Source organism: Rattus norvegicus, chromosome 9 (genome assembly GCF_036323735.1).
Source record: "Rattus norvegicus strain BN/NHsdMcwi chromosome 9, GRCr8, whole genome shotgun sequence".
In the NCBI taxonomy this organism is placed as follows: Eukaryota; Metazoa; Chordata; class Mammalia; order Rodentia; family Muridae; genus Rattus; species Rattus norvegicus.
Window position 1 is genome coordinate 68,769,967 of NC_086027.1, and position 13,085 is coordinate 68,783,051.

General features: G+C 38.4%; 1 protein-coding gene across 4 annotated transcripts in view; it reads left to right on the forward strand.

The window, feature by feature from the left end:
* Bmpr2 (bone morphogenetic protein receptor type 2) overlaps positions 1-13,085 on the forward strand; it is a 115,412-nt gene that overhangs the window by 84,025 nt on the left and 18,302 nt on the right. For all 4 annotated transcript variants that reach the window (XM_006244951.5, XM_063266598.1, XM_006244952.5 and 1 more), the window contains 4 exons: positions 485-599; positions 4,976-5,136; positions 6,151-6,298; positions 12,745-12,881. In XM_006244951.5, the coding sequence (XP_006245013.1) occupies positions 485-599; positions 4,976-5,136; positions 6,151-6,298; positions 12,745-12,881 (561 nt within the window). The remainder of the gene's footprint in view (positions 1-484; positions 600-4,975; positions 5,137-6,150; positions 6,299-12,744; positions 12,882-13,085) is intronic.

Sequence of the window (13,085 nt, forward strand, 5' to 3'; positions counted from 1 at the left end):
TTGGCTTCTTGTTACTGTTTGCTTGTTTGTTTGTGTATATGTGTGTATGTGCATTTATCCTGCTTTTTTTTTTTTTCTTTTTTTCGGAGCTGGGGACCGAACCCAGGGCCTTGCGCTTCCTAGGCAAGCGCTCTACCACTGAGCTAAATCCCCAACCCCTATCCTGCTTTTTTTTTTTTTTTTATAGAATCCAAGACCACTGGCCTCTAATCACTAATTAAGAAAATGTCCTAAAGCTTGTCCAGCCTGATCATATGGAGGCGTTTTCCCAATTGAGGTTCCCTCTTCCCAGATGACTATAGCTTGTGTCAGTTACATTAAACTAGCCAGCATACTCTCTCTCTTCTTTTCTTATTCAAAAATACCTTATTATATCTTCTTGGGAACCTAGCCTCTGCAAATTCTTCAGAAGGTTACCTAACTTGCCTCTTCTTGTTGAAGCAAATTTAGTTTAAATTTTTGAAATCCTTTTTGCTTTATACAGGGATCTCTGTGCAAATATCTGAGTCTCCATACAAGTGATTGGGTAAGCTCTTGCCGTCTGGCTCATTCTGTGACAAGAGGACTGGCTTATCTTCACACAGAATTACCCCGAGGAGGTATGATGAATAAAATTTTAATCATTTTAGAAGAAAAAATATAATTTCTACTGTTAAAATGTGAATATTAACTAATTTAAAGATCCATCATGAAGAAACGTATTTGAACGTAACAGGAAGAAAAGCAAGACAGATCTCATTAAGAATTTAAAGACTTTCTAAAAATATACTTAGAGCTAGTTTTAGAAAAAATTATTTGGGGGGTTGTATCTCAATGATAGAGTGCTTCCTTAGCGTATATAAGGCCTTTGATCTCTGATATCATAAGACCAGACAAAAAGATCCTAGAGGATTTTTAGGCCTCTTGAATTTGTGAACCTCAGGTTAATACTGTTAGCTAGGCTATATTTCCCTTGTATTTGTTTGTTCATGTGAATAAGTAGCAGTGTATTAGTTTTAATATCACATGGACCTTTATTTTATAAGCTATAATACTCAAACATCCTTTTATAAACTAATGCTCTGCTAGCTAGAGTCAGTAAAGGAGGAAATACACTGGCTTTACTTATAAAGAAACTTCTTTTTTGAAAAAGGTTTTCTCATATACACTTAAGAATCTCAAGAGCCAAGCATGGTGGCTCATGCCTTTAACCTCAGCAGTCAGAGCAGCGGCTAGTGAATCTGACTTTGAGGCCAGCCTAAGTTTACATAACAAGGTTCAGGTGTACTGGGACTGTATAGTGAGACCCGGATTTTAAAACCTCTAGGGTTCAAGTGAGATGGCACATACATATTCGAGTCATCAGACTCAGGAGGCTGAAGCAAGATTGTACACTTAAGGCCAACCTGGAATTTCTAGTGATTCTGAGCCACTCGTGATGACATAGTGCAACCTGGCTCCTGAAGGGAGGAGGGAGAGACAGCTAGAGAGAGGATTGAGATTATAGGCCAGGGTAGAGCACTTGACTAGTGTGCGTAAGGTGCTTCACTTCAGTCCTCAGGAACAGTCAAAACCAGAACCTAAAGAGAGTGTCAAGGAGCAGTGTGGCAGCATGACTCAGGGCTCCTGCCTGTGTCTTTTCTCTGCCATCCTTTACATGTGTCTTTCATTTTCAGTCATTTCAGTGTCTGTTGTGTTGTATATAGGTAGCAGGGAAAACAGGGACAAAGGAGTTGTTCCCTTCCACTTCCAGACGTTCCTGCTATGCCCACATTAATCCATACTTCCTCACTGGAGACCAAAAATACGCTTGTTTTATTTTTGCTGAGTGAATTGCTGCTGAGATGGTGTTAGGTTCTGTGAGTAAGTGAGGGTGGAAGGCCGTCCTGGCCCAGGATTGAGCTGTATTATAGTCCTTCCGCAGCTCTCGTGTGCTCTGACTGGCTGTCCAAAGCATCTGTTAGATCTCTCGCCTTCTCACTTTGTTTCGCTGTGCACTCCCAGCACAGGCTCCCTAATAGCATGGCTGTGAAAACCGTGCCTCTGTGCGTTTTTGGCTTTTTACTCCTATACCACATTTTATCATACTGTAACCTGTTATTGCTCTGTAGTCTCCCTGACCTCTTTAGTGAGGAGAACTTTAATGTATCCGTTTCTTACATCTTTGTTCCATAATGTAATAGCATGGATCATCTTTTCTAGCTGATGCTTCATATATAAATAATTTCTTTTGAATAATTTATTGGCTCATTTACTTGACATCTTTCCCTGAGTACAAGATTGACCTGTTATTGCCTGTGTCAGCAACTTGATTCTCTTGCTTCATTGTTTTAGCACATTAGCCATTGGACTGTGTTTCCTTCTTCTAAATATTATAACTCCTTTTAGAAGCTGGCTTAAAACAGAATTTAAAATATCATCCTAATTCCTTTTTCAAGGTTTGCATGATTCAGCAAGGTTTTAAATCAAATACTGGCTGAAATTTTTTTTAACCTAAACAAAGCTATTTTCTCAAACACTAGGTAGTGATAGCACTGGCTTCTGAAAACTGTGTATAATAGCATATATATTTGAATTTATAGCCTTACCTAATTACTTCAAAAATAGTCCCAAGTATATTTCTCAAAATATTTGAGGTGTCCTTTCAGGGGTTGGGGGGGTGTTCAGTGGTAAAGTGCTTCCTGAGCAAACTTGAAAGCCTGAGTTCAGCTCCTTAGAACCCACACAAAGAGCCAGGCACTGCAGTGAACGTGATGCCTCAGTACTGAGAAGGAGAGACAAGAGGATTATCAGCCTAGCTAAAATGACTTCAGATTCAAGAAGAGAACCGGTGTCAATTTTCTTTTAAATTACATTGACCTCTTTCCAGCATCTGTTCACTTGGTTTGTTTGAGACAGGGTCCAACTATGTAGCCCTGGCTGTTCTGGAACTCTCTATATAGACCTGGCTAGACTCAAACTCAGAGTTCTCCTGCCTCTGCTTCCAGAGTACTAAGAACAAAGGTGGGTGCCATATGCCCCTGTCACAAGTAAACTGAGTGAAGAAGTGACTGTAAGACGCCTGACCTCTGCCCTCCACACACCCACATGGTGAAACATACGCACGCTCACATATGCCATACCAGTTTTATAATTTTCTCTTTTATTGTTCCTCTCTCTCTCTCTCTCTCTCTCTCTCTCTCTCTCTCTCTCTCTCTCACACACACACACACACACACACACACACACACACACACACATGAATAAGTACAACCTGCTGTCCAGCTACAATGTTGCATGTCTGTAATCCTAGAACTCAGAGGCAGGTGAATTTCTTTGAATTTGGGTCACCCTGGTCTACAGAGTAAGTTTCACGCCATCTAGAGCTACATAGTGAGATCCTGTCTTGGAATAAATAAACAAACAAACAAGTAAATAAATAAGTAAATAAATGCATGCTTCCTGTTGAATCCATTCAGCGTTGCTCGGGGGCATATAGGACTGACTATTTTTATTAGGTAATCAATTAGGGGGCTCACTCATAGGAGAACTGATTCTCTCACAGTGGCCATTAATTGCCTTTAGCTCTTTATCTAGGTGTTGAGATGTGAGATTTCCCCATTTTTGTTGGCACATCAAACTGATATTGTCATGGTTCCGGTATCCTTTAGACTACCATATTGTTGAGATTTCATGGATGTAGCTTCCCTGTTCTGTATAGGAGACAGCCTCTTACCAGGTGTCTGGTCCTCTGGCTCTTGTGGTCTGTTCAGTCCTTCTTGTGACGTTCTGAGTCTTAGTGTAGGCCTTGTGTTGTGCATATGTCATACCAGTTAGAGCTGAACACCTCATGGTAGACTGTTACTCACATTTCCATCTGCTGCAAAAAGAAGCATCTCTGATGGATGATAGCTGCACTTATTTGTGGGTATAAGGGTAAGAATTTAGAATGTAATTGTGCTGGTTTGAGAAACTTGAGCCAGGGCTAGAGAGGTAGCTCAGTGGTTAAGAGCACTGACTACTCTTCCAGAGGTCCTGAGTTCAAATCCCACAACCAGATGGTGGCTCACAACCATCTGTAATGAGATCTGATGCCCTCTTCTGAAGACAGCTACAGTGTACTTACATATAATAAAATAAATCTTTAAAAAGAAAAGAAATTTGAGCCATAGTTTCTCAGTTGATATTTTTTCTAAATAAGCTCACTAACTTTATTTTATTAAAGTTGAGTCTAGCCAGGTCTATATTTATTTATGTTTTATTTATAGCAAATATTCCTTTTGGTATTTCCTCCTTTTGTGCTTTAGAAATGCAGAGAAAGCCAAGCATGGTAGAACCAATCTGTAATTAAACCACTTTTGAGGTAGAGGCAGGACAATCAGGGGTTCAGCTATATAGAGACCAGCCTGATTTAGGTGAAACCCTGTCTGAACAAACTAGCCAACCCCAACAATGAACACAGAACAAAAAAAGAAGTAAAGGGGCTGCGGATTTAGCTCAGTGGTAGAGTGCTTACCTAGGAAGCGCAAGGCCCTGGGTTCGGTCCCCAGCTCCGAAAAAAAGAACCAAAAAAAAAAAAAGAAGTAAAGAGGAAACCAAGCTTGTACTAGAATTAGAACTATATTTACTATATTAGATTCAGTTGAATGCTTAGTGGTTACCAGATATACATGTAAGAGGAATTATTAGAAAATAGTGATAATTTGAAATTGTAGGGTTTGGTTTGGTTTGAGTCAAAGTCTTGATGTATCCGTTTATATTAGTCTGAAACTTACAATCTTCCTGCCTCTGCATCCCTAATGCTAGGATTATAAACATGGGCCTTGACAACCAGCTTTCTTCCCCCCACCCCCACCCCCACCCCCACCCCCCCTTTTTTTTTTTTTTTGGGACAACTAACAGGTGGAAGGAGCACTATTATTATTTATTTGCATGTGTGTGACTCCCATTATCTGCATGTTAACTTAATCCAATAGCTCTACTTACACATTACTAATTATTTGAATTATCCAAACAGATCATTACAAACCTGCAATTTCCCATCGAGATTTAAACAGCAGAAATGTCCTGGTAAAGAATGGTGGCACGTGTGTTATCAGTGACTTTGGTCTGTCCATGAGGCTAACTGGAAACAGGCTGGTGCGCCCAGGGGAAGAAGATAACGCGGCTATAAGTGAGGTGAGTCTATAAGCATCACACTGGCATACCCTGGAATCATGACACTCTCTCACAGTGGATATCCTTGTGCACTGTCACTCACACACTGTTGTGAGTTAGAAAATTAGGAAATACCAAACACACTGTGTAAAGAACTATGGAAGCTTATCAGTTCATTTTGAAATTCCAGCGCATTTGAACAGACATTATGCAGAAGTATCTTGGAATTGATTTTTTGTTGTTTATTTTAAAAGGGAACTTCATTAGATTGGCTTTTTGTTTTGTTGGGTTTTTTTTGTTTGTTTGTTTGTGTTTTGTTTTTTGAGATAGATTCTCTTTATATAGCCCAATCTGACCTTGAATTTATCACTGAGGGCTGAGATTTTAGGCAAGTGCTACCAGACTCAGCCAGGAATTGACTTTTGAAGCAAGAGTAAGGTTACCGGGGGTTGGGGATTTAGCTCAGTAGTAGAGCGCTTGCCTAGCCAGCGCAAGGCCCTGGGTTCGGTCCCCAGATCCGGGGGGAAAAAAAAAAAGAGTAAGGTTACCAAGTTTGAGATAGGACAGTCTACCCTCTGATTACAATGTAACATCCTTTCCGTCCCTGTTCTCTGCTTTCACGTACATACATGTACATATACACACATATTCACAGTTTTTGAAAATATTAACTGACGTACGTATTGCTTGGCACTTTTCTCACCACATTTGATGGTTTTTATTTTATATTATTGACTACACTGCAAAGGTGGTCAATGAGTTAGGCAGTTAACTAGAGCCTCATGGAGTTTTAAAAGTTGGCATAGGAACAATTACTTTCTTCTTTCTCATCAATGGCAGGTTTTGCTAAAGCAGTTAATACTGTTTAATTATTAAGGAGGGAGAGATTGCGAAAGTACAGTATACTCAGTGACCTGCTTAGGGTGAAGTAGTATCATTTATACGAGTACATTTTATATGTGACCTTGGGCTAATGGTTGCCCATCAGGATATGCTGTGTTCTCTTTCTTTAAAATACCACTTTTAATTGACCAGGTTGGCACAATCCGCTATATGGCACCAGAAGTGCTAGAAGGAGCTGTGAACCTGAGGGACTGTGAGTCAGCACTGAAGCAAGTGGACATGTATGCGCTTGGACTGATCTACTGGGAGGTGTTTATGAGGTGCACAGACCTCTTCCCAGGTGAGAGCTGCTGTTAGACTTACCAGTGTTTTGAAGCAATACCCTTGTTCCTTCTTTTTCACTCACATTCAACAACTCAACTGGATATAATAATCTTTTTTCCTTTAAACCTTCAGTTCATTGCCATCTGATTATGGAATATTCAGAATAGAAATTTTCTGAAATAGAATAGACATTTTTCTGAAAATAGCAGTAGTTGCCAACTGGGATTTTGGCACACCTTTTTTTTTCTGGTTAGGTTTCCTTTTTTAAACATTGTAACACATAGTTTTAGTTTTAGAAGAATGTCTGAATTACTCCTTTATTAGCATATATAATCCACAACTTGCTTTTATTTTGTTATGATTTGTTTGTTGCTTACTACAGGATCTCACTGGATGGATGCCCTGACTTACTAGTGCGTTCTTAGTAGCCCAAGCCAGTTTCTAACTTGTGTACTCCCCATGCCTCTTCTTCCTGAGCGCAGCTTTCACAGGCATGCACTCCATGCCCAAGGAGATGTGTGTGTCCATGCTCATGTGCATACACACTGATGTGAAGGCCAGAGGTTCTCACCAGATGTCTTCCTTGATTGCTCTGTGCCTTTTGAGATAAGATCTCTCACAGAACCTGCAGCTTATGGATTCAGTTAGGCTTGCTGGCCAGCCATCAAATTGCACTAATGCATTTGTTTCTACACCACCACCACCACCCCCCCCCCCGCCCCCAACCACCCACCACCCGGCACTGGTATTATAGGCACACACCATTAGGCCTAGCTTTTTACATGGACATTGGGGATCTAAACATTAGATCTCATATTTGTATAGCAAGCACTTTACTGAGTTGACTCATCTTTTCATAAACATTTTTGCTTGCTTATTTGTTTTTAAAGTACTACAGTTAAAAGATGACTATCGCTTTTGTTCTAAAAAATAATAAACAATAGTATTAGGGTTGGAATATGGCTCGCTGATAGAGTTCCTGCTTCTTAAATGCAAAGGATTTGGGTTTAATCCCCAAAAAGGGATTAAAAAGCCTTCAGTTTTATAAGTAGGGAGGCAATTAAATCTTGTTTGCAGAACAGTATTTTAGAACATACATACATACATACATACACACACACACACACACACATACATACATACATACATACATACATATGCCAGAATAGTTTTCTGCAAATAAGTTCAGGTCTCCAGTACCCATGTAAAAAGAAGCAGCAGCAGCCCATTACTTTGTATACTAATTTTAAAAGCTAATAAATAAAATTGAAAGGATTGGGGCAGGAGAGATAACTCAGAGGTTAAGAGCACTGACTGCTCTTCCAGAGGTCCTGAGTTCAATTCCCAGCAACCACATGGTGGCTCACAACCATCTGTAATGGAATCTGAAGCCCTCTTCTGGTGTGTCTGAAGACAGCTACAGTGTACTCATATACATACAATAATCTTAAAAAACAAATAGAAAGGATTATAAAAGGTTAAAATTCAGAGGTAAGTTTTTTGTTGGTGAATAGAGTTTCAGCTTAGTGAAAAGCATTCTAGAGATGGATAATGGTGATAGATGCACAGTGGGACTTGTATTTAATGACACAGAACTGTACACTCAAAAACGATTAAAATGATAGATTTTTTTTCTTTGTTTTAGTTATCATTCTACAACAATAAAAAAGTAAGAGAATTACATTAAGGTACTTTTACTGTCACTATACAAATATCTGAGAACAACAAAGGAAGAAATTTTGATTGAAGTTTTAGAGATGTCAATCTATAATTGCTTAAACCTGTGTGTTTGTACAGTATATCATAATATCAGGAATGTGTGGCAGAGAAGCTATTCATGGGAGACAGAAAACAGAAATAGTCCAGACAATATATATAACCCCAGGTGTACCTTCCACAACCTACTTACTCTTACTGGCCCATATCGCACATTTTACCACCTTTCAATAATGTCATATATTATGAATCATCAGGCTCTCATGACCTAATGCCCTCACAGGCACCCCAGAATGTTTGACTCTCGGAGGTGCTGTACTTCTTAATTCATTCAAGTTGATGATCAAGATGGATTAGCCATCACAACACATATAATTTTGCCATAGAAGTGGGATTCTAAGAAGAGCATATTAAGAGTAAATTCAGAGTTGACATCTGATCCTAGAGAAGTTATCTAGAAGTCTGAGAACTAGTGAGTGCAGCAGCCAGGAACTTAAAACAAATGTTGTTTAAGTCAGGAAGATGAGTTAACTATGGAAATGTTTGAAGAGGAATATTGATAGATAACTGAAGAATTTATTATTTTATTTTTTAGGTTTTAGGATTGTCTTAGTCATTGTTTTATTGCTGTGAAGAGATACTGTGGGGGTTGGGGATTTAGCTCAGTGGTAGAGCGCTTGCCTAGCAAGCGCAAGGCCCTGGGTTCGGTCCCCAGCTCCAGAAAAAAAAAAAAAAAGAAAAAAAAGAGATACTGTGTGGCCAAGGGGGTTCTTTAAAAGAAAGCGTTTAATTGGCACTTGCTTATAGTTTCAGAGGCTTAATTCATTATCATCATGGCAGGGAGCATGGCAGCAGGCATCACAGGCAGGTGCTGGAGAAGTAGTTGAGAGCTACGTCTTGATTCATGTGAGATGGCCTACTGAAGCCTCAAATGCCATTCCCGGAGACTTCTCTAGCAAGGCACACATCTCCTGACCCTTCTAATCCTATCAAAGAGTTCAACTCCTTGGTGACCAAGCATTCTTATTCAAACCATACAATGATTTTTATATTTTATGAATATTTTTACTTGTTCATTTGAGGTAGGGTTTTTCTGTGTAGCACTGGCAGATCTGGAACTTGCTCTGTAGATCAGGCTGGCTTCAAACTCACAGGTTGACCTACCTCTGCCTACCAAATGCTAGGATTAAAGGCAAGTATCACCACACCTGGGCTTTAAGAATAATTTTATTATTTTTATTATAATTGTTATTGTTATTATTATTATTTGATTAAGAGGATCTTCTGTTAAATAAAGAAGACAGAAACTGTATGACAGAATATGGAAAACACAAGCAAGGTATACAGGGTACTTTTCAAAACCTTCTAAAAGTTTTGTATTTTTATTTTATGTATATGAATGACTTTTGGCTGCATATATGTTTGTGCACCACACGGATACCTGGTACCTATGGACAGTTGTTAGCCACCATGTAGGCTTAATGCCCTCTTCTGGTCTCTGAAGATAAACGCTCGTGCGCACGCGCGCACACACACACACACACACACACACACACACACACACACACACACACACACAGAGTACATGTACATACAAGCAAGAAAAACAAACATATAAAATGAAAAATAATTTTTAAAACCTAAAGAGTATTATATAATAATTATAAAATTTTTAAGACTTTTTTGTGTATTTCAAAATACAAAGTATGTTTTGAGGTTGAACAAAAACGTAACGAAGGCTGATTCTATAAAGTATTTGTAAAATAATGGGTTAAGTGTCTTAGCATTAGCACTTATAGCAAAGTGCTACAGTGTTTGGATGAAGGAAGAACGAAAAAGGCAAGAGAAAGAAAAGAAGTAAAATAATGTCATTTGAGATGGGAATCGAAAATAACTCTATAAGTAGACACACACTTAACCAATCCAAAGGAGGTAAGAGGAAAGGAGTGTTAAACAATAGGGTCAAATATTTGATCTCTTCTCAACAGTTTGAAAGGAAATGAGATTAAAGGACTTGTCTTTAGCAAGCCAGTGACTATAAAGCTTTAAGAAAGGGTTGTATCTCCCATCATCAAAGTTAACATCTTTATGTCCGAAGTGTATTAATAAAGTTAGCTCCAATTAAGTGTCTTTTGCAAAACTAGAATTAGAACCGTAAATATTTAGTGGAATTTTTTTGGTGAATGAGAATGTGTGTGTGTGTGTGTGTGTGTGTGTGTGTGTGTGTGTGTGTGTGTGTGCGCGCGCGCGCGTGTGTGCATGCACTCATATGCACATGCATACACTCATGTAGAGGCCAGAGATTGACCTCAGGTATTATTCCTTGAAAGCTATCCTCATTCTTTGAAACAAGGTCTCTTTGTTTGTCTGGAGGCATGCCAGTTCAGCTAAGCTGGCTGGTTGTGGAGCTCTAGGAGTCTGCCTACCTCTGCTTCCCCAGTGCTAGTACATAGCATAGTGGTGGGCTTTTTGGATAGATTTTGGCAGCCTAACTCAGGACCTCATGTTTACATGACAAACAGTCTACAGACTGAGCCATTTCCCAACTTCTCTTTGCTAGTTGTTAGTGTCAAAACTTGAATTTACACAAAATCATACAGTAATTTCTTATAGTAAGTTTTGAAGCTAGAATTTTAATGATTATAATAACTGGGAAGTACATACATCATCATGTCAGAGGCAGACCAGCTGTGCCAGTAAAGTACAGCTTACAGGTAATTTGAATGGAATTGATTGTGTAATATGAGGTAGGTTTCAAGGAACAAAGTGCTATAATCCAACAACTTTAAATCCTTTAGTTTTGTCTTAGAGTTGAATGTTGATATTGGTTTTCTTTAATCTTAAAAATATGCAGAAATGTCACCTGTTTTTAAATGCAATGCAGTAGTCTAATAACTTGGGTTCTGCTGAGTAGATTATAAAAATACACAATTAATTTTTATAAATTGTTAAAGTTGTTTAAAGTACTGATAGAAGACAAGAATTGTTTTTGAATTTTCAAATAGAAACAAAGGCTTGTCATATTTTGTGTTTGTTTTCATCTGGGTCATTATACCTTTCAGTGTTGTAGTGAGACAAGGAATGCAGACATTACTACTTACTGACAGGAAGATTGAAGCACAAGGGTTAAATGACTTTCCCAAGGAAAAGATGAAGCACAGATTGGAAGCAGACCGCCCTAACCGCCGTCACTTCTAATCTGCCTGGTTATTTAGTACACTAGAGTGAGTGAGCGGTGGTGAGGAGCCGGCAAGACTAATTCTCTTGTGTTCTTTGCCAAGAGTGTTCTCGGCCAGTGGTTTTCAACCACCAAAGGGTCAGAACCCTTTCGGCAAACTTGTATCTCCAAAAATATTTACATGCTATTTTCTATTCATAGCAGTAGCACAATTTCAGTTATGAAGTAGCAATGAAAATAATTTTATGGTTGGGATCACCACAGCATGAGGAACTGTATTAAAGGACTGCAGCATTAGGAAGATTGAGAACCACTGCTCTAGGCCATTGGATTTTTATGTATTAGTCTTAAAAAGTCTTCTGTTTGGCTCTGTGTGTTTATTAATACACTATCACATTTTTTAAAAGTCAGCAGTATTTCACTGTAAGCAGCTAATTGTGCCTATTGGTCAAATCCTGAGACGATAGTGGTCCTTTAATGTTCTAGATTTAAGTGCTGCTTATTAAAAGGAAAATTAAATAATGACATAGTCATTATCATAAAATTTCTTTTATATAGGACTTAGATCCCTAAGTTAGCTCATTTGCTATAGTGCCATATAACATGCACAAAGTCCTGAGTTTAGTCCTCAGCCCTGCATAAAGCTGGTGTGGTAGCGTATCCCTGTAACACAAGCCCTTAGGAATTAACAGCAGGAGGATCTAGCCTAAAGCCATCCTTGGCTACATAAGGAATATAAGGCCAGCCTAGAAAACACTAGATCCTATCTCCAAAAGCAAAACAAAACCAAAAAATTGTGGTATTTGATATATTCTGGCTGAACTAGAATTGAGCCAATAACTTGATAAGGCATACTGATTATTTGATTGCATATTATTGTACTGAATCCTGAAATTTTTCATTATTTTCTAATATGGGATTAGAATTCAGGCATAATTTTAGGTACCAAGTATTGTAATATTTCCCTCCTAAATTAAATAATAGTCAGTCTCATTTTAAAATACCTATCAAGCCTGAGAAAGAGCTCCCCAGTAGAAAACTTACTTAAAAAGACACCAGACCTTTAATCCCAGTACTTGGAAGGCAGATGCAGATCTCTATGAGTTTATAGCCAGCTGGGTCTACAAAGTGTGTTCTAGGATAGCCAGGGCTATATGAAGAAATCTTACCTTGAAAAAACAAAAACCAAAACAAACCAAAAGCTGTCTAGGGGCTCTGAGTTAAAGTCTGTACTTAGCATGTTCATACTTAGTACTAAGCACTTAGTACTTACTTAGCAAGGCCTTGAGTTTGATCCTCAATACTAAAGAATAAGTGAAATATCTGTGTAGCATTGGAAATATTTTATTTATCAATAAAATTTGAGACTTCTAAATATTTACAATATATCAAACCAATAATAATGACTCTTAAATTTGCATATATTCTTGAAAGGTTTTAATACATGATTTCTATGCTATGATATCTAAGTGCTATCTAATTTATATAATTTGATATTAGAAATAGCTCTGCTATTCTGTCCTCTAAGACAACTAGAAATTCTATTATCCTTTTCTATGAATACACAGGTGAATCTGTACCAGATTACCAGATGGCTTTTCAGACAGAAGTTGGAAACCATCCCACATTTGAGGATATGCAGGTTCTTGTGTCAAGAGAAAAGCAGAGACCCAAGTTCCCAGAAGCCTGGAAAGAAAATAGCCTGGTAAGAAAATGAGGACTTCTTACTAGAACTAGATAAGCAAAAATAGAAGCCACCTAACTTTGATGATTCTCACTTGTCCCCCACCATTGGACTGAGACAATAGAATCACATGTTCAAAGCCAGCCTGGCCTTCAATGTAAAACACTGTCCGAGACAGGCTGCGTGATGTGTAGAGGTGGATCTAGGAAGTTCAGTAAAATAAAA